This window comes from Palaemon carinicauda, chromosome 23, assembly GCF_036898095.1.
Source record: "Palaemon carinicauda isolate YSFRI2023 chromosome 23, ASM3689809v2, whole genome shotgun sequence".
NCBI classification, from domain to species: Eukaryota; Metazoa; Arthropoda; class Malacostraca; order Decapoda; family Palaemonidae; genus Palaemon; species Palaemon carinicauda.
This window is the reverse complement of record NC_090747.1, coordinates 62304421-62327066: the sequence shown is the minus strand read 5'-3', so window position 1 is coordinate 62327066 and position 22646 is coordinate 62304421. Positions and strand designations below refer to the sequence as shown.

The 22646-nt window shown below is 39.2% G+C and overlaps 1 protein-coding gene across 1 annotated transcript; it reads left to right on the top strand.

Moving 5' to 3' along the window:
* Positions 1-3043: 3043 nt before the first annotated feature.
* LOC137617618 (mucin-2-like) lies at positions 3044-10547 on the top strand. The gene is made up of 3 exons (XM_068347624.1): positions 3044-3182; positions 3657-3838; positions 8943-10547. Exons 1-3 carry the CDS (start codon positions 3044-3046, stop codon positions 10545-10547), a joined length of 1926 nt encoding a protein of 641 aa, XP_068203725.1.
* The last annotated feature ends 12099 nt before the right edge of the window (positions 10548-22646 follow it).

Sequence of the window (22646 nt, the reverse complement as noted above, 5' to 3'; positions counted from 1 at the left end):
CCCTTATTCTCTCCCTCCCCTTCTTTCATTCTCTCACTGTCTTTCATTCTCTTTCCCTGTCTATTATCTCTCTCTCTCTCTCTCTCTCTCTCTCTCTCTCTCTCTCTCTCTCTCATTCTTTCACTGTCTTTTATTCTCTCTCTCTCTCTCTCTCTCTCTCTCTCTCTCTCTCTCTCTCTCTCTCTCTTATTTTTCCACTTTGTTCTCTCTCGCTCTTTATTCCCTCTCTTTTTTCTCTCGGTCTCCCCTATATAAATTTAATCTTCCCCCCTCTCTCTTAATCTCGTTCACACTCTTTTATTCTCTTCACTCCCTTAATTCTCTTTCATTCCCATAATTCTTTAACTTTTTTCTTATTCTCTCTCTTATTCTCTAACTTTTTCCTTTTTTCACTTATTCGCTTTCACTTTTATTCTACTCTCTCTCTCTCTCTCTCTCTCTCTCTCTCTCTCTCTCTCTCTCTCTCCTCTCTCTCTCTCTCTCTCTCTCTCCCTCTCTCTCTAATTTTTCCACTTTATTCTCTCTCGCTCTTTATTCCCTCTCTCTTTTTTCTCTCGCTCTCTTTTATTATTTTAATATTTCCCTCCCTCCCTCTCTCTCAATCTCCTTCACTCTTTTATTCTCTTTCACTCCCTTAATTCTCTTTCATTCCCATAATTCTTTCACTTTTTTTTCTCATTATCTCTCTTATTCTCTAACTTTTTTCTTTGTTTCACTTCGCTTTCACTTTATCCTACTCTCTCTCTCTCTCTCTCTCTCTCTCTCTCTCTCTCTCTCTTCTCTCTCTCTCTCTCACTGAGGGACCTGGGGGAACCCAAACATAAAATAAGGCAATAAGGTAAAGTAAGTAAGGCTCTCTCTCTCTCTCTCTCTCTCTCTCTCTCTCTCTCTCCTCTCTCTCTCTACTCTCTCTCTCTCTCTCTCCCTCTCTCTCTAATTTTTCCACTTTATTCTCTCTCGCTCTTTATTCCCTCTCTCTTTTTTCTCTCGCTCTCTTTTATTATTTTAATATTTCCCTCCCTCCCTCTCTCTCAATCTCCTTCACTCTTTTATTCTCTTTCACTCCCTTAATTCTCTTTCATTCCATAATTCTTTCACTTTTTTTCTCATTATCTCTCTTATTCTCTAACTTTTTTCTTTTGTTTCACTTTCGCTTTCACTTTTATCTACTCTCTCTCTCTATCTCTCTCTCTCCTCTCTCTCTCTCTTCTCTCTCTCTCTCTCTCTCTCTCTCTCTCTCTCTCACTGATGGACCTGGGGAACCCAAACATAAAATAAGGCAATAAGGTAAAGTAAGGTAAGGCTCTCTCTCTCTCTCTCTCTCTCTCTCTCTCTCTCTCTCTCTCTCTCTCTCTCTGAGGGACCTGGGGGAACCCAAACATAAAATAAGGCAATAAGGTAAGGTAAGGCTCTCTCTCTCTCTCTCTCTCTCTCTCTCTCTCTCTCTCTCTCTCTCTCTCTCTCTCTCTAGAGAAAGACAGGAAATTAATTAATATCTCAGTATGGAAGATCTTCACCTTCTCATTGACCTAATCAATCACAGAATGGTGAAAATAAATGTGAATCTAATTAGCAAATGGAATAATTAATTCACTGAAACTAATCATCCACGAAGATGGAACTTTTGATTGATGAGACTTCATTGTAAACAAATTAATATTCTTGTTTACAGTTTACAAAATTTTCGTTATTTTATCAATTTATGGAATTTTTATCTCATTTTTTTTTTAAGAGTATCTTTTAGGGGCTTTTGATAAATGGATGATTGCTCAATATCTGCTTTACTTAAAACTAACGTCACAAATGCTAAGGTCAAACTTACTATGGAAGATAAGCTTAAAACAGCTAATTCGATCAGGTCTTTAATTCATTTCTGCACTTATTAATATTATTATTATTATTTTTTCTTTTATTATTTTTATTTTATTTTTTTTCATTATTTTTATTTTTATTGTTATTTTAATTTTATATTCATTTTTTTTATTATTTTTATTATTATTATTATTATTATTATTATTATTATTATTATTATTATTATTTCATTATTACTATTTTATTATTATTATATTTTTATTATTATTTTACTTTTATTATTATTTTATGTTTATTATTATTATTATTTTATTATTATTATTATTATTATTATTATTATTATATTATTATTATTATTATTATTACCGCTAGCCAATCTACAACCCTGGTTGGAAACTCGGATGCTAAAAGCCCGATGATTCCAACATTGAAAGAAGCCCAGTGATGAGAGGAAATAGGAAAAGAACAAATAAACTTCATATAAGTAGTTAATAAAGGAAACATGAAAGAATTTAAGACATAGGTCAACCTATTCCTCAAAATAGAAATTACAAAATGTTAGAACTCCAGAAGTTCCGCAGATTTCACTTCCAGATTAGGAAAATTATCCACATTCTGGTCCCAGATGAAATAAAAACTTCTAGGTCGTCCCACCAACCTAACTATGCTGATGATTGTTGTCTTGGTCACATGTTCAAGGAAATGACTTACCATCCATGTGTTTTAATGAACAAAGGTTATACTTAACACTTGTTTAAGTAAACTCAGGTTTGGAGAGAGCAAGACTAATAGAATTAAACTGCATACCTAGTATTACTAGCTGGATGTTATTATCTGGAAAAATCTCTATGCAAAGTATGGTCAGAATTGTGAGAAAACATGCAACTTTGCATGAAGAACTATGGCTAGACTCCCATTTGAGATTTTTCGTTTAGCGACTCTTGATTGTTGCTAGATACTTCCAGAAAGGTAATAAATCACAACGCCACCAGGTAATACGAGTGCTTTATCAACGATGGATCTCCTAGGGCTCGCAAGACGATTTTAAAAACTAGGTATCGAGTTGCATTGAGCAACAAACAGCAAATGAGGAGCGACGTCGCTCGAAGGGAACCAAAATTGATGGAGCGATGCATGGAGCGAACATTCCTGCTAAAAATATATTTGCACGTCACCTACCATATGGTGAACTAGCAGGCCATGGCCCAAACCTTGGCAACCTATGTCAGCCATGACAATGTTGCAACCCAAAAGTCCGCCACACCCCCGTGTGTTGCTAGATGAACTTCCAAGGACATTAGGTCATGACCTGGGCCAGGATGAGTTGTTAGACCATGCAAGCCTGCCAATTGTGATCATGGGAGATGATGGTATGGTCATAGCATCCAAGGATGTCCTCACATTCTAGAATCATCAGGAAGAGGTGTATCAGGAGACTGAAGAAGCCCCACCACCATCTACAGAGGACGAGGTGTTGGACGAAGACTACACAGATGGTGGGAAACGATACCGCCACATCACTCTGCCAAAGAGGGTGGAAAGGGACTTATGATTAATGGCTCCAGAACTACCCATACCTTTACGACTGTGGGGGTGCCAGAGTACAAAAATATGGTGAAAAAGAAATGGTTTATTAGTGAGAAGACCTGCTCAAAGACCTCCCCACTGACCTACTACGAGCTTTCACGGTAGCTGTACATAAAGAGGGCAAGATACGGGTGGATCTTTCATAGAGAAACTTATCTAACAGTAGTGGCCAACCAGGACCTGTGCTAGGTACAGCTTTACCCATTGTGTATGCGCCTTGGCCTCCTGCTTATGCTCCTTCTTGTATTGGTATACAGCTACCATGAAGAGGAAGTCCAGGTCCAGGATCTACTCTGGCCTGGCATGGTTCTCTGGTGAGGCGGGGGTGGTCACATACTGCTGTAGGGTCATTGTGGGTGTGGTGGCTGCTGAACGGTGGGTGTGGTTCAGTGCCCCCTTTTATATCACGCCTAGCGCTCTATGTTCTGTCATTCTTACCGTCTATCATTAGTCGCTCTCCTATCGTCCTGGCATCTGATGGTCGTGGGCATGTTCCTGCAATGTAGCCGACATACTGCGATGTCTAGGATCGAAGGTTTCTCATCGCTCCTGCTTGGTTCGCACCATTCATCCTGTCAGTTGGTCGACGTCTGGGTGACGTTCGGACGCTCCCGGTGCCATGTCGCCTGTACCTTTATCTTGAGTGGTTGACAAACTTTCGAGAGACAAATTGACCAATTGTTGTTCTCACACCATCTACCAATGGTCACATTTTCTGGAGGTATCTGGCAACAATCAGCGTCGCTCGACAAAAAAATCGCAAGTGGGAGTCCAGCCTAACTGAACGATGGTGCCAAAGATTAATATCAAGATTAGGAAAAAGGAATTTAATAAACTACTAGTCTTTGCCCAACAAATAAAGATGAGATTCACCAGCCTGAAGACCAGATAGAAGAACAATACTCGAAACAAAGTAGAATGAAAGAATTGAAAAGTTTCTTCAGAATAGATTAATCACCGAAAATTTTAAAAATGGTCTCTCAATAAGCCATTTATTTTCTGTATTCGAAGAAGAGAACTGACGGAATGTTTCTGAAAAGTAAATTTGCTTTCAAGAATCACAACTAAAATTTGAAAAGATTTGTATGTAATTAGATATCTGTTCTTCCCTTAATATAAGGATAAGAAGTTATGGAAAAAAGATTATATTTTTTGTAATACAAAGATTATTAAATGCATAAAATGAACAATAAACAGTGGAATATTATGGTTGTATCGACTTAACGAGAAAGACACTAAATACAGAAGTCAGGAGAGAAAAGAAATCGTAATTGTCGGAGTTAGTTCCATAAGAAAAAAGGACGAACAAGGCAAATGACACACTAATTGCACTACCCAACCTCTCTCTCTCTCTCTCTCTCTCTCTCTCTCTCTCTCTCTCTCTCTCTCTCTCTCTCTCTCTCCCATATTAATGGCAAGCAGAAGGTGATAATTAATTTTTTTTTGCTGCTTATAATTACTCTCTATTTGAATGACCGTGCTAACACTGAGATGATCTTTAATTCTCTCTCTCTCTCTCTCTCTCTCTCTCTCTCTCTCTCTCTCTCTCTCTCTCTCTCTCTCTCGTAGCAGAGACCAAACAAATGTCATTTGCACAGAGAACGAAGGCAAACGAAGTCGTCTAGCAGGAAATGAGCAAAGGTAGACTTAACTTATTAATGGCAAACACAGGTGATTAATTACTCTCTCTCTCTCTCTCTCTCTCTCTCATCTCTCTCTCTCTCCTCTCTCTCTCTCTCTCTCTCTCTCTCTCTAATTATACATATACATGCATATATATATATATATATATATATATGTTTATAAAGAGACGACATCATAATAGATGAAAAAAGGGATATATACTGTGTGTGTGCGTGTATATGTATGTATATATATATGTATATACATATATATTATACATATATATATGTGTATATATATATGTATATACATATATATGTAATATACATATATATATATATATATACATATATATATATATATATATATATGTATATATATATATATGTATATATATATATGTATATATATATATATATATATATATATATACTGTATATACAGTATATATATATATATATATATATAAATATATATATATATATACTGTGTATACAGTATATATATATATATATATATATATATATATATATATATATATATATATATATACATACATACATACATACATACATACACACAGTATTATAATATCCCTTTTATCATCTATTATGATGTCGTCTCTTTATAAACTTCTGCCCCAGCAAAAAAAGAAAAAAAAAATATAATTAAAGCCATAATTAAGCAAGAATAAAAACTCTCTTCATAGATAATTCAAAACCCAATTAAAAAAAGTGTCCATATCACCTTACAAATATTTCTCTCTTTAATTGGAATCAGATTAACCTGCCTCGAATACTTCACTAAATATTCAAGTCCGGCAAATGATGGAATCTTTACTTAATGAGTAATTAAGCTTTGACACATCCAAAAAAAAATCTACAAGTGAAAATGCTGACGAGTTAACCAATATTAAGGACAGACATTGCAGTGATGTGAAGGGAGTTTCCGTTCATTGAGTTACCTGGCTTTGTAATTGAAAGTTTTGAAAGTTTTCAAGTTTTGGTATATCAGGTGAAAATTATAATTATATAATTTAATCAATTAAAAGTAGAATTTGATGTTTGGTTTATATAAGCTATAAGTAGTTATTTATGAATGATACATATGTGTATAAATGTTCACTTCCATTTTTGAGTGTTGGTATATAGTCTCTCTCCTCTCTCTCTCTCATCTCTCTCTCCTCTCTCTCTCTCTCTCTCTCTCTCTCTCTCTCTCTCTCTCTCTCTCCAAAGAAAGCAGGTGGGAAAGAGATCTACCCTTCCTTTTCTCTCTCTCTCTCTCTCTCTCTCTCTCTCTCTCTCTCTCTCTCTCTCTCTCCTCTCTCTCTCCAAAGAAAGCAGTGAGGGAAAGAGATCTACTCTTCCTTTTCACTCTGTCTCTCTCTCTCTCTCTCTCTCTCTCTCTCTCTCTCTCTCTCTCTCCAAAGAAAGCAGTTGGGAAAGAGATCTACCATTCCTTTTTCACTCTCTCTCTCTCTCTCTCTCTCTCTCTCTCTCTCTCTCTCTCTCCAAAGAAAGCAGTGGGAAAGAGATCTACCCTTTCTTTTCTCTCTCTCTCTCTCTCTCTCTCTCTCTCTCTCTCTCTCTCTCTCTCTCCAAAGAAAGCAGTGGGAAAGAGATCTACCTTTCTTTTCTCTCTCTCTCTCTCTCTCTCTCTCTCTCTCTCTCTCTCTCTCTCTCTCTCTCTCTCCTCTCTCCCCAAAGAAAGGAGTGGAAAGAGATCTACCTTCCTTTTCTCTCTCTCTCTCTCTCTCTCTCTCTCTCTCTCTCTCTCTCTCTCTCTCTCTCTCCCTCTCCAAAGAAAGCATTGGGAAAGAGATCTACCCTTCCTTTTCTCTCTCTCTCTCTCTCTCTCTCTCTCTCTCTCTCTCTCTCTCTCTCTCTCTCTCTCTCTCTCTCTCCAAAGAAAGCATTGGGAAAGAGATCTACTCTTCCTTTTCAATAATACTTATAGTTTGTATATGACAAAGTTTTTTTTATTGAAAGGAATTCCAAAAAAAAAAAAAAAACGATAGAAGATTCGAATAGAGAAAGCGGAAATTTGGGATTGAAAATGAATATGAGTAAAACTTTTTCCAAAGAAAGCATAGAATGTATATATAAAAATGTATTTAAAAAAAACATCTAAAAATCGAGAGAACTGAATCTCTGAGATGGCAAAAATGTGTGAAGACCCGAGAAGGTTTGCCGAAGGATCTTGGTCAGATAATGGCTGACTTCTGGAGAGAGAGAAAAAGTGATTGCCATGTCATGATGGAGGATGAGAAATGGCAAGATTCCCACATCCCCCTCCCTTCCTCCCCCCTCTCTCTCTCTCCCTACCTCTCACCATGTTCCTCACCCCTTCTATCTCTCCCCTCCATCTCCTGCTCTTCTCCTACCCTCTAGATCTTTCCCTCTTCGTCAAACATTTGTTAAATCATCGCCCCTTTTTCCCCTCATATTTGCCTCTCATGTCTCAACCCCTCCATTCCCTCCACCCCCCACCTCCCAGTCCAATACCTCTCCCTTTCCTTCCCCTCTAACCCCCTCATCCCCTTCCTCCCCCTCATACATCCTTTTCCTCACCTTCCTTCTACCTTGAGAAAACTCTTACCCCATTTCCAGTCTCCTCCTCATCAATCTCTTTGACTTCAAACCTTAAGGTTCAGGTTCAGAACTAAGTTACTGTCTAGGTTCATATCACAGTTTATTGTAGGTTCAGGTTACAATTGAAGTTCAGGCTTAGGTTCAGGTATTTGGTTCAGTTTAAGGTTCATGTATAGGTTCAATTTAAGGTTCAGGTTACTGTTCAGGTTCACGGTTCAAGATACAGGTCCAAGTCCAGGTTATGATTAAATTCAAGGTTTTAAGTTGAGATTCAGTTTATGGTTCAGGTTCAAGATGTGTTTTAGGTTCATTAGGGTTCAAGTTTAGGTCCTTTAGGGTATGGTTTAAGATCAGGTTTAGGTACAAGTTACTGTTCAAGGTCAGGGTTAAATTCAGTTATAGGTTCAGTTTGTGTTCAAATTACTGTTTAGGTTCAAAGTAAGGTAATGGTTTAGGTTCTGGTTCAGTTTAAGGGATAAGTTCAGGTTCCATCTCAGATTACAATTGAAGTTCCGGCTTAAGTTCAGTTTATGGTTATGTTTAAGGTTCATGTTCAAGTATAGCTTCAGACTTAGGTCCTGGTCATGATTTAGTTTTAGGTTCAGGGCATGGTGCAGTTTAAGGTTCATGTTTAGGCTAAGTTTAAGGTTCACTTTAAGATTCAGGTTCAAGTTATGGTTAATGATCAAGTTGTGATGTAGGTTTTGAATATGGTTTAAGTTCAGGTTTAGGTTCAAGACAGGATTAAGTCCAGTTGTATGTTTAGTGTCCAATTACAGTAACAGTTCAGTTTAATGTTCAGGTTCCAGGTTATGGTTTATTTTTAGGTTATAGTTTCGGTTCCATATTGTGTTCAGGTTACGTTCAAGTTTAAGGTACAGGTCCCGGTCATGGTTAAGTTCATGGTTCAAGTTAAAGTTCAAGCATAGACTTTGCAACAGTGCTTGGGGATTTCTTGTCGTGTGTTTTAGCATTTGATTTTTCTCTTTCTTCATTTTGTAGTTTCTTTCTTCCCAAATAAAGTCTCAGACTTATTGTCCTTCAGCCTTTTCACCTTCCTTTTCCCCAATCCTTCTTCTTACTACGCTCTCCCTTCCTCCCCAATCATTCTCTTCTATCCCTAACCACCCCCAAAAAACATTAATTATTCATTCTCCTAATCTCTTCACTTCCCTTTCAACGTGTTCCTTGATACTCATTTTTAATTTCTATCTTACTCTATCTCTTTTCGGTCATCCTCCTTCAATTACACACTTCTACATCAATTCCTCTCACTCGCTCCCACGACAACTCATCCTAAACAAATTCTATCCACTCGCTCCTACACAGACTCCATCTACTCTCTCCTATGCCAATTTCACCATTCGCTCCTACACCAACTCCATCCACTCCCTCCTACACCAACTTCACCCACTTGCTCCTACACCAACTCCAACGACTCTCTCCCTACACCAACTTCACCCAATTGCTCCTACACCAACTCCATCCACTCTCTCCTACGCCAACTTCACCCACTTGCTCCTACACCAACTTCATCCAGTCTCTCCTACGACAATTCACCCACTTGCTCCTACACCAACTCCATCCACTCTCTCCTACGCCAACTTCACCCACTTGCTCCTACACCAACTTCATCCAGTCTCTCCTACGACAATTCACCCACTTGCTCCTACACCAACTCCATCCACTCTCTCCTACGCCAACTTCACCCACTTGCTCCTACACCAACTTCATCCAGTCTCTCCTACGACAATTCACCCACTTGCTCCTACACCAACTCCATCCACTCTCTCCTACGCCAACTTCACCCACTTGCTCCTACACCAACTTCATCCAGTCTCTCCTACGACAATTCACCCACTTGCTCCTACACCAACTCCATCCACTCTCTCCTACGCCAACTTCACCCACTTGCTCCTACACCAACTTCATCCAGTCTCTCCTACGACAATTCACCCACTTGCTCCTACACCAACTCCATCCACTCTCTCCTACGCCAACTTCACCCACTTGCTCCTACACCAACTTCATCCAGTCTCTCCTACGACAATTCACCCACTTGCTCCTACACCAACTCCATCCACTCTCTCCTACGCCAACTTCACCCACTTGCTCCTACACCAACTTCATCCAGTCTCTCCTACGACAATTCACCCACTTGCTCCTACACCAACTCCATCCACTCTCTCCTACGCCAACTTCACCCACTCGCTCCTACACCAACTCCAACGACTTTCTCCCTACACCAACTTCACCCAATTGTTCCTACACCAACTCCATCCACTCTCTCCTATGCCAACTTCACCCACTTGCTCCTTCACCAACTCCGTCCACTCTCTCCTATGCGAACTTCACCCACTCGCTCCTACACCAACTCCATCCACTCTCTCCTACGCTAACTTCACCCACTCACTCCTACACCAACTCCATCCACTCGCTCCTACGCCAACTTCACCCACTCGCTCTACACCAACTCCATCCAGTCTCTCCTACGCCAACTTCACCCACTCGCTCCTACACCAACTCCATCCAGTCTCTCCTACGCCAACTTCACCCACTTGCTCTTACACCAACTCCATCCACTCGTTCCTACGCCAACTTCACCTACTCACTCCTACACCAACTCCATCCACTCGTTCCTACGCCAACTTCACCTACTCAAATTACACCAACTCCATCCACTCTCTCCTACGCCAACTTCACCCACTCGCTCCTACACCAACTCCACCCACTTGCTCCTATGCCAACTCCATCCACTCTCTCCTTTGCCAACTTCACCCACTCACTCCTACACCAACTCCATCCTCTCGTTCCTACGCCAACTTCACCTACTCACTCCTACACCAACTCCATCCACTCTCTCCTACGCCAACTTCACCCACTCGCTCCTACACCAACTCCACCCACTCTCTCCTACGCCAACTTCACTACTAGCTCCTACACCAACTGCATCCACTCTCTCCTATGCCAATTTCACCCACTTGCTCCTACACCAACTCCATCCACTCGTTCTTACTCCAACTTCACTTAGTCACTCCTACACCAACTTCACCCACTCGCTCTGCCGGCAACTCCCCACACGCCAACTCCTCCCACTCGCTCCTTATCCAACTCCTCTCACCCACTCTTACTCCAACTCTTCCCTCTCCCTGCTCCCCTACAGGCATTGATAATTAAACCTTCCATCATGGGTACATCCACCATCCATTCCTATCCCCTTCCCTATCCCCTAGAGGCCCTACCTCCCTTATACCTATCCCTTTGAGTGGCTTGGATAGATAAATTAAAAGAGATAGATGGTCGAGTTGATTTTAAACTTCATGCAGAAGGATACCAAAAAGTTTTGTCTTTTTATGGAGTTTTCAAACGAAGGGGAAAACTATCTTTTTATGGTTGCTGGTGGAGTAAAGATGGTGTTCTCATGAAGATTTTATGCTTCTTCATAAAAGAAAATGTGGGTTTGATGAAAATCTTACGCTCCTTAATAAAAGGAAAGATGGTTTTGATGAAAATAGTAAACTCTTTGATAAGAGAAAGGATAGCAATGGTTGGTGGTATTTTGATAAAAATCTTACAATCTTTGATTAAGGAATATATGGTATTTTGATTTTGATGAAAATTTCACACTCTTTAATGAAAGTAAAGATGACTATTAGTTTTTATTTATCAAAATTTTGTCCATTTTGCCTTTTGGGGATTTCCAGAGAAGTGATATTTTAATTTGTTTTGATAGAAATCTTTCATTTTTCTATAGAAGTAAAAAGATGTATTTTGACGAAAATCTTACAAGCTTATATAAAAAAGATGATAATTATCAATTAATATTTTAAAATACTGAAAATACAAAGATGAAGTTTTGGTTTGGTAAATCATAACGCCAAAAGCAAAACCATAAAAACTTTTCTATGGTAATCTCGAAGATAAAGAGAAACGAATAATGGAATTTTCCATAAGGAAATAAAGATAAAATACGAAGAGAAAACAATTTCATATTCAGGACACTGGTTCATGAAAAGTCAAAGTTCAGATGACATTTCAGCAGAGAGAGAGAGAGAGAGAGAGAGAGAGAGAGAGAGAGAGAGAGAGAGAGAGAGAGAGAGAGAGCTCCTTTGTGTCCGATGAAGCCCCGAGTTATGATAAATGATGGTGAAACTTGTCGAAGATGAATGCAGTTTTTAAGTTCAGTTCATCACGGTGTGCTTTAGAGGTGCCAAGGTAACAATGGAGAGAGAGAGAGAGAGAGAGAGAGAGAGAGAGAGAGAGAGAGAGAGAGAGAGAGAGATTCTTTCAGAAGGCAAACTGCAGTCGGGAAAATAGATAATTTAAAGAATCTCTTTCATTTTCCTTTTGGCAAAAAATCACCAACCAATGACAATTTTTGGTTTCTGGTTCGAAGCAAGTGTGTGTATTCATACATGAGTGTTTTTTATGCATGTCTTACGTATCGTCACCCTCATAAACAAACTGCCTAAGTAATTTTCTCCACTTGTTGGGAAATAAAAAACAAAACCTTCTCATTTCCTAATTCTTTATATCATTGTCTTGAGCTTCAATTCACAAATTCTAATTCACAAATTCTTCTGTTAAGAATCTGTGAATTGAAGCTCAAGTCAATGATATAAAGAATTATGAAATGGGAAGGTTTTTTTTTATTTCCCAACAAGTGGAGAAAATGACTTAGGCACTTAGTTTATGAGGGTGACGATATGTAAACACACATAGTGTGTGTCCGTTTTCCATGTAAATGATATAGAATGGTGTGCTTGAGAGCCATTAGGCTGTAACTGAGGGGCGAGGTGAATGCTACTAATTTTTAATAAACAGATATCGAGCTTAAATACTAGGACTTTCCAGCAAGAAAGTAAAAAAATCCAACAAAATTAAACATGAGCTATCAGGTTTATACAGGTAGATTTATTAACAGTACAGATAAGAGCAATTGATAAGATAAATAAGGAAATTCGTTACAGCGTACTAGCATGTATGAAGCAGCGCCAGTACATGGCATCTCCCTCCAAAAATGACATACATGTGAAATAGGTGCCCAGCTCTCGAGAGGCAGATCTGTCGGTATGGGGCTTGTAAGTTAGGCGGCATGGAGTAAAATTTTATACAATGTGACTCAGGCGCTGGAGAGTGTCGGGGGAGGAGGCAGACGGAAAAAAAATCGACAGGTCACCATACATTATTTTAGGAGTGGTCCTTAGTCCCAGGAGGAGCCATGGAAGTTGGGTAAACCAGTTTGATTCCTTGCAGTGGGACATTAAATCTGGTTTGAGAGTATGGTGAAAAATGGTCAACCATACCATTGGCTGCTGGGTTCTATGAGGTTGTGTGATGTAGGGTGATGCTCAGGAGATTCGCTAATGATGTTGACAATTGACAGGTGACCGTGGTACCCCTGTCAGAAGTAATATGCTCAGGGATACCAAATCTCGTTATCCATCCTGAGAGTAAGGCACATGTACATGAGGTGTACGTTGTAGTTTCCATGGGAATGGCTTCAGGCTAACGAGTATAGTGGTCGTTGATGGTAAACAGATAACGATGTCCTTGTGGTCTGGGTAGAAGAACTACTATGTCGACGTAAATATGGACAAAACGACGAGGAGGTTGCGGAAAGGTGCCCATTTCTGAATACATATATCCATGTACTTTCAAAGTTTGGCATGAAGTACAGGCGCAGATCCAATCCTTAGCATGCTTAGTAATGCCATTCGAAATGAACTTTGTCTTCAGTAACTGTGCAGTGCATTTGCGAGAGTGATGTAAACAGCCATGAATAAAAATCAAACATCTGTCGGTGCATGGCAGCAAGTATCCACGGTCAAGGGCTACCAGTACTGACATCATAGGAGGGTGGCATTGAAGGGGGACGTCTTCCCAGCTAAGGAATGTGTAGAATGTCCCACATGCTTTTTACTGTGGATCTTTTCGTTGGGCTTCTCTGCCAAGGCATTGTAATCCAATCCCAGGTGAATGGCGGCCAATGTGTTTCTTGACACAGGGCATTGGCAACGTGATTCATTTTCCTAGGGACGTGTTGAAGTGAGCAATTATATTCAGCCACGGCAGAGAGACGTCGGCTTTGACAGGCGGACCAGGCGTCGGACTGTAAAGTAAAGGCATGTACCAGAGGCATGTGGTCTGTGCAAATGACGAAGGGTGTATCTCCAAGAAGTGGCAGAAGGGACTGACAGCCAAGTTTAAGGCCAACAATTTGTGATCGAGGGTAGGGTATCTGTATTCCTCCTTGGACAGTTTTCTAATAAAGAAGGCCAATGGCTGGGTCAAGAAATTATTCACCTGCTTGAGTACTGTACCAATAGCGACGTCACTAGCATTGGTGGAGAGAAGGAGAGGGGCATGTAGTACAGGAAAAATGAGAGCAGCAGCGGTTGATAGGGCATTCTTTGCGTTACACAAGGCTGCTTCTTAAAGGGAACCTTCTCTGAGGTCTTTTGGCATGCCCATGATGGAGGCATTGAGGGTGGCAAGAGTGGTGGCCATGGCTAGCAGGAAACTGTAATAATAGTTGGTCATGACCAATAATTCTTGCATTGCTTTGACGGTCGAGGGTGTGGGGGAAAGTTCTGAACGGCTACTACCTTCTCAGGGAGGGGGTGGACTCCTTCAGGAATGATGCGGTGCCCTAAGAACGATACTTTGTTGGTGCCAAAGGTACACTTTTCGTACCGGAGTAAAAAGCCAATCTATTGTAGGGGGTCGAGCACGATGCGTATTTGATGGGGGTGATCCTCTTTGGAGGAAGAGAACACATGTATGTCGTCCACATGATATACACAGAAGGGGATATCCCCTAAGATGCCATCCATGAGATTTTGAAAAGTGACTTCAGAATTACAATGGCCAAAACTGGAGTAATTGAAGGTTTTTGTACCAAAGGGGTTGGTGATGGCGGTCTTTAGAATATCTAATTGGTTCATGGGCACCGGATGATACCCCTTCAGGAGGGTGAGCATGGAGAAAGCCTCTGCTTTGTGCAAGTAGGTGGTCACGTCGGGAATGTTTGAAAGGGGGTAGTAATCCGGTTCTGTCTGCATGTTCAAGCACCTGTAATCCCCACACGGATGCAGAGAGACACCCATCTTCAGGATGATGTGTAAGGGTGACGACAATGGGCTTGAGGCATTTTGGCAAAGGCCCATTTCTTCCATTTTAGTGAACGTTTGTTTAGCGGCTGCTGAATGATCTGGTTGCAGACGCCTGAATCTGGCGAATACTGTTGCCCCCATCGTCTTGATATGGTGATAATTACTGTGTTTGACGGGAAGCATGCGCATTTAACGAAGTTCTGGACGGAAAAGTTCCGGGTATGATGGGAGGAGGTGGACTTGGGCATTCGGGGATTCGCTGATGTGGAAAGCGAGGTTGGAGCAAGAATTCGCGTTGAATACCCGTCGCCGACATCTACCAGGAGGGGGAAATGTAAGAGGAAATCCAGCCCGAGGATTGGCAATGTGACTTCCAGTGATATTTGGAGTTTCCCAACGATTATGGACTTAGACAAACTACGTCGTGTCGTGGAGAGTGGCCTTTGCAGAAAAGAACGGCAAGCACCCGTGTCTACCAAAAAATGCCCGTCCATACCTGCAGCATGTAAAATAAAAAAAGAAAAGAAATAGTGACAGGGGAAACCACCGCCACAAGTGATGTCCTACTTACAGGTTTATTTTGCCACTGACAACTGTTTGTGCATTTCTTTGCAGCAGCCAGGAATCTGGAGTGGTAGTAACATAACTGCGGCAGTTGGGCGTCAGTAAGTGGATAGAGAGGTCATTGGTTGGGGCGAAAATGAAGGGGGTTATATGTGGGTGGTTGGCGGCGAACGGCTTTGTCGCCACTCTGGAAGGTCACAGAGTGGGCATCTGTGTCTTAACGCATTCACATCTTCGTCAGTAGTGGAGGCGTTTATGGAGGTCTTGAAGGCACTGAAGTGGCTGTTCATAAGGGCATTGACTTTGATCACCATGTCCTTCATGGGCAAAATATCTACATAGAGGATGGCAGTGCGTACAGGTTTGGGTAGGCGCCATACCCAAAGGGTACGAAGTAGATTTACTTCAAAACATAACCGTCTGCGGCCCTTTGTTAGGTGAGTGATACTGGTCATTCCCCTGAGGGCGAGAGAAGCCAAAACCCCGTCTGTTTTTGAGAGAGCTGAAAAAAATTTGGATATGCAGACAGCTGGCAATGGTCAGTACTGCTCCAGGAGGTATGTTTTTTGGGTGTTGTACGCTATTGGGTTGTCCCCTTGCTCGCAAAGCCAATTGGAGATTTCTAGGAACATGTCCTCTGGGATTGCCGCAAGGACATGGTCTACCTTACTACTTGAGCGAGTCACGCCCTTGATGAAAAACTGGAATTTGGCAGGCTGGAACCAGGCGAACGCTTTTCCGCTGGAGAAGGGTGGCAGTTTCATTGAGGTGGCATGTGTGGAATAGTTGGGTGCGGTTGGCGGCATCATCAAACAATAGGGCACAACAGTGAGGGGGATGGCAGGAGGGAGCAAGTCCTCTTGTGGTCACCAATTGTGCAAGAGAGAGCCATTAGGTTGCAACCGAGAAGCGAGGTGAATGCAACTAAATTTTATCAAACAAACATCAAGTTTAAATACCAGGACTTGCAGGCCAGAACGTCACAAAAATTCAAACAAAATTAAACATGAGCTATCAGGTTTATACAGGTTAGTTTATTATCAGTGCAGGAAAGAGTGACTGATCATATATAAAAGCCAAACCGTTACAGTGGAAATGAGATGGGAAAACAACTGTCCTCTAACTGAGGGACTGGAAAAGGGTAATTGTAATCAAATAGAAGAGCAGAGAGCGGGGCAGCCTCATTTGTTGTCTTTTAAAATTTGCACTTGAAATGTTCAATGTTTTTAAGCCATTAACTGCATTGCTTCAGCAATTGCAAGAACATTTTCAAAAATGATTTAAAAATTGTAGATTTTATACTACATAATACCAACGTGGCAAGATAATTACCATCTCTCTTCTCTGAGTTGTATTTGTATGCCGGTGAAGTGAACACTTGTGCGTCCCTAAAAATATCCTGATTTAACGCGGATAACAAAAAGGCTATCGAGTGAAATATAGCTACAAGTTTTCGTGAATAGTCGGTGATTAGTTTGAGGGCAGAAAAGTGAGATAAATCGTCGGCATAGGATAGTTATCTTGTGAATTAATAAAAATCTGACCAAGATGGCATTGTATAACACAGGCAACTCGTGGAGAGATATCGCTGGAGTCAGCAAAGGCAAATTTCATGAGTTGGCGAAACAGGAGCTCAACCGATTGACAACAGATGTCACTAACAACTCCAACCAGTGTGACGGAAAAATATTCGCAGACATATTGAAACAATATGATCCAATAGACTGGAACAAATCTGCGGAAAACATCAGTAAAATAATTGAAGAAATTACAAAGAAAATCCAAGTGGTAAAGAGACTTATAAAGAAAGTCTACATCAATCAACACATTCCATTAAAGAACAATAACAAGTCCAATATGGTAAATATGCTGATTGATGCATTGGGAAAAAGAATGCCAAAATGGTGTAATACATGTAAGATATGGTATTCCATTAATAATCCTCAACAACTGATTAGAAAATGTAATGCCTGTAATGTTCCAACACACCCCACATGTGCTGAAATACAGCAAAAAATAAAAAATAGAGACACAAAGGTATTCTGCTCAACATGCTTAGTCTGGATAGAAAATATAATTAAGTCGAGACTAAAGCTGCAATTAGTTGAAGAAGAAGAAGAAGAAGAAGAAGAAGAAGAAGAAGAAGAAGAAGAAGAAGAAGAAGAGAAAAATGAACAAGATATGTGTAAGGATGCAGAGGAAATCATTGATATAACTTATGATGCCATCCAACAACATACTTATGAAGAAATAAATTATCAGATGGAAACAAATAATAGACCCAAGAGACTCTACCCGGACCTACATACTTTTAGGGAAGAGCAAGAACAAGAAAAAAAAGAAAAGAAAGATATAGTCTGTAATAGGCTGAAAAGAGGGAATTGCAAATTTGGCGAAAGATGCTACTACAAGCATCCAAAGATATGCCATAATTATGAAATATATGGTAAATGTGCGTATTTAGACGGATATGGAGACGAATGCAGAGATCTCCATCCAAAAATATGCAAAACCATAAAAGAAGGAAAAGGATGCAGTTTCAACAAAAAATGTCGATATATGCATCCTGCAACTATGAATGAGAGTAAGAAAACTCAGCAAACTGAAAAGAAAAACAAAAATGAAACAAAAAAAAGAAACAAAAAAGCAGACCGAGTATATACCGAACTATGCACCAAAAAAGGCCTTTCAACCTAAAGCTCCACAAATAGAGCCCAACTACCAAGAATGCATATATAATGCCAGGGGTTGGTGCAGATATGGAGATAATTGCAGGTTTACACACAAAAATAAGTATGAAGGCGAAAGAACAAATATTATGGAAAAGTTGGATTTTTTAATGGCAGAATTCCGAGAAATGAAGAAAAGAACATCATATCAGAACAGGAAGGAAGCATGGGAGAATCCATATTATTACCAATATTAAATAATGGAAATGAGACACAAACCATAATAGTGATGAATGCACAGGGTTTAGTCACGAGTAACTCTAAAAGGAAAATAGAGTTCCTAGAAGAACTAACCCAAATTGAAAAAATAGATATATTAAATATAAGTGAAACATGGTATTCCCAAGAGACTGGCAGTGATGACCAGATAAAGGGTTTCCAAACTTATAGATCAGACAGAGAAAATAGGAATCAAGGGGGAACCGCAATATATGGAAGAGACATAAATCAAGGAAAAGTCTGTGAAAAATACAGCAACACAGAATGTGAATTGATTGCGGTAGAATTTGAATTTGAAAAACTAGTGAATATTGTAGTTTACAGACCCCCAAATACTAAGGAGTTTGACATAATAATAGAAAAAATAGATGATATATGTAGAAACCATAAAGACTGGAATATACTCCTATCCGGAGATTTTAACTTTCCTTTCGTGGATTGGAAAGAACGGATAGAAGAAAGTGGTTGTATGTATACATATAAAAAAGAGAGTAATAGTAGCGCAGAAGATAAGAGGCAATTTGAAAAGCTTCAAGATATGCTATTAGAACATAATATGCAACAAATAAACCACATTCCAACAAGAAAGGAAAATGTCCTAGATCTAGTATTTGTGAATGAGGTGAATTATGTTAAAGAAATAATAGTGTATAACACGGGAATTTCAGACCACAATGTCATAGAATTGATAGTTCATTCCAAAGCAAGTGATCACAGAATTAATAAAAGCACAAAACTTTGGGAAGGATATGGAAAATATAACTTTTACAGTAAGAATATAAAATGGTCAGAAATAAATGAAGAACTGAATAAAGAATGGAAAAATGTATTTATAAGTGATAATATACAGGTAAATACGGATATACTGTACAAAATACTGGAGAAAATTGTTGAAAAATATGTACCGAAAAAGAACAATAAACAAAAGACGTGCATACCAAGAGACAGAAGGATCTTATTTCAGAAAATTAAAAAGTGGAAGAAAAATCTTGCAAAAGAAAAAAATGTGTGGAAAATGAGGGAAATAAAATGTAAGATAGAAAATGCAGAACAAAAGATTATACAGTCGAAAGAAAATGAAAAAAGGGACTTAGAAGAAAGGACACTTCAAAATATAAAAAGAAACCCCAAAGTACTTTACTCCTATGCAAAAAAGATGAATAAAAGGAGAATAGAAATAGGCCCTCTAAGAATTGAAGGACGGCTAACGAATGAAAAAAAGGAAATATGCAACATATTAGCAGAAAAATATAAGAGTGAGTTCACGCCAAGAATTGCGAATGAGAATAATGAAACAGAAATGAGAGAAGAAAATGTTGAATATCTAACGGATATAGATATTAATGAAGCAGATATTGTCACGGCTATAAACGAAATTAAAAATGGATCGGCAGCCGGACCAGATGGAGTTCCAGCGATTTTGTTAAAAAAAACTGCAAACACTATCGCGAAGCCACTTGCAATACTGCTAAGACAGAGTATAGATATGAGCGAGATATATGTTAAACATAAATTAGCTTATATAACCCCTATCTTCAAAAGTGGATCAAGACTAGAGGCAAGCAATTATAGACCTGTTAGTCTAACATCACATATTATGAAAGTGTATGAGAGGGTAATAAAAAAGAAAATAATGAACCATTTGGTCAAAAATAATTTGTTTAATATGGGTCAACACGGTTTCGTACCTGGAAAAAGTACACAGACCCAACTGATAGCTCACTATGAAAACATATACAATAATATGATAAATGAAAAAGACACAGATGTGATCTATCTAGATTTTGCAAAAGCCTTTGACAAGGTAGACCATAACATATTGGAGAAAAAAATGAGAAAGCATAATATTGTGGGAAAGATAGGAAAATGGGTAAAAGAATTCCTGCAAAACAGAAAACAGATAGTGGTTGCAAATGACGAGAAATCAGATGAAGCCCAGGTAATATCTGGTGTGCCCCAAGGTACGGTATTAGCTGCACTGCTATTTGTTATTATGATCTCAGACATAGACTGTGATGTTGAAAACTCCGTAGTGAGAAGTTTCGCCGATGACACAAGAATAAGTAGAGAAATTACTTGTGATGAAGATAGGAACTCACTACAAAGAGATCTAAACAAAATATATGAATGGGCGGAGATAAATAGGATGGTATTTAACTCCGATAAATTCGAATCAATAAATTATGGAAACAGAGAAGGAATGGTGTATGCATACAAGGGACCTAATAATGAGACAATCACAAACAAGGAAGCAATTAAAGACCTTGGTGTAATTTTAAATAGGAATATGTTATGCAACGACCAAATAGCAACACTGTTGGCTAAATGTAAAGCAAAAATGGGAATGTTATTCAGACACTTTAAAACAAGAAAAGCTGAACACATGATTATGCTTTACAAAACTTATGTACGTAGTACACTCGAGTACTGCAATGTGATATGGTACCCACACTACCAAAAGGATATTGCGCAAATAGAGAGTGTACAAAGGTCCTATACTGCTAGAATAGAAGAAGTTAAGGACCTTGATTACTGGGAAAGACTGCAATTTTTAAAACTATACAGTCTAGAAAGGAGAAGAGAACGCTACATGATAATACAAGCATGGAAGCAAATAGAAGGAATTGCTGAAAACATCATGGAGCTTAAAGTATCAGAAAGAGCAAGCCGAGGTAGATTAATAGTACCAAAAAGCATTCCAGGTAAACTGAGAAAGGCGCACAGGACATTAATCCACTACGCACCAGCATCGATAATGCAGCGACTATTTAATGTGCTACCAGCTCATCTAAGAAACATATCAGGAGTGAGCGTAGATGCGTTTAAAAATCAGCTCGATAAATACCTAAGATGCATCCCAGACCATCCAAGACTGGAAGATGCAAAATACACCGGAAGATGTATTAGCAACTCTCTGGTGGATATACGAGGTGCCTCACACTGAGGGACCTGGGGGAACCCAAACAAAAAATAAGGCAATAAGGTAAGGCTCTCTCTCTCTCTCTCTCTCTCTCTCTCTCTCTCTCTCTCTCTCTCTCTCTCTCTCTCCCTGTGTATTCCAATTCGCATCCCTGTGTGTCCCTGTGTACGTCTGTGTTGTCATTACACAGAAGTCTTTTGGAACTGAATGCAAGTAAGGCTTTGCCCTTATCACGACATTAATCAGACGTGTAATGCAACGTTGTGTTGCGAGAGAACATTATTGCAGAGGAAGATTAGATGTGTTTCCTACTGCTTTCTTTGGAGAGAGAGAGAGAGAGAGAGAGAGAGAGAGAGAGAGAGAGAGAGAGAGAGAGAGAGAGAGAGAGAGCTATGGATCCTAATAAATTCTGAAACAAACCAAGGATAATATTTATTTAAATATTGTGATATTTTAGTAGTATGATTACTTTAGCCAAGTAAATAACTCTCTCTCTCTCTCTCTCTCTCTCTCTCTCTCTCTCTCTCTCTCTCTCTCTCTCAATACTACTAAAATATCACAATATTTAAATAAATATTATCATTGGTTTGCTTCAGAATTTGTTAGGATCCATAGCTCTCTCTCTCTCTCTCTCTCTCTCTCTCTCTCTCTCTCTCTCTCTCTCTCATTTCGGGGATTACCTTCGTGTGGGGCATTTCCAAGACCATCTCTCATGCGTAAAATTAGCACCATTAATTATTTCCGGAACTTACACTACATCTCAGGTGTCAGGTGCGAGTATCAGTGCCAAAAAAACTGTGCAAAAACCCGAAAGATAACTAATAAAAAAAAAGAAGACGAACAAGTTAGAACAATACCACTGAGAGAGTAATTAATCTTTGTCGTCAATGTCATGTAAGCGATACCTGGGTTTGGAAACTCATTAATTTCACAGGTATTGTCTTGGTACGTCTGGTAAATCCTTCTCTATAATCCAAGAGACAACTTGAAATTGATGCTCTTGTGTTCTGGCATATTTCGAATGTAGAAATATGTCAATTTTCTGTTGAGAAAATCAGTGTTCTTAAAGTCTTTGATGGTCATATGTTTTGACATCTTTCTAATGTAAAAAGCTGTCAATTTTTCTTTAAGAAAATCAGTGTTTTTACAGTGTTTAATGCTCCTATATTTTGACAAATTTCTAATGTAGAAATATGCCACTTGCCTGTTAAGAAAGCAGTGTTTTTAAAGTCTTTGATGCTCATATGTTTTTAGAAATCTCTAATGTAGATATCTGTCAATTTTCAATTAAGAAAATCAGTGTTTTCAAGCCTTTGCTGCTCATATGCTCTGACAAATTTCTAATGTAAAAAATGTCACTTTTCCTTTAAGAAAATCTGTTTTAAAATATTAACATCTTTAAATCTACTGTTCTATAGTTTTAAACACTTCTCAAGCCTCTATTTGACTCCAAAAGTCTATTTACGGATTAAATATCTTTTATTCA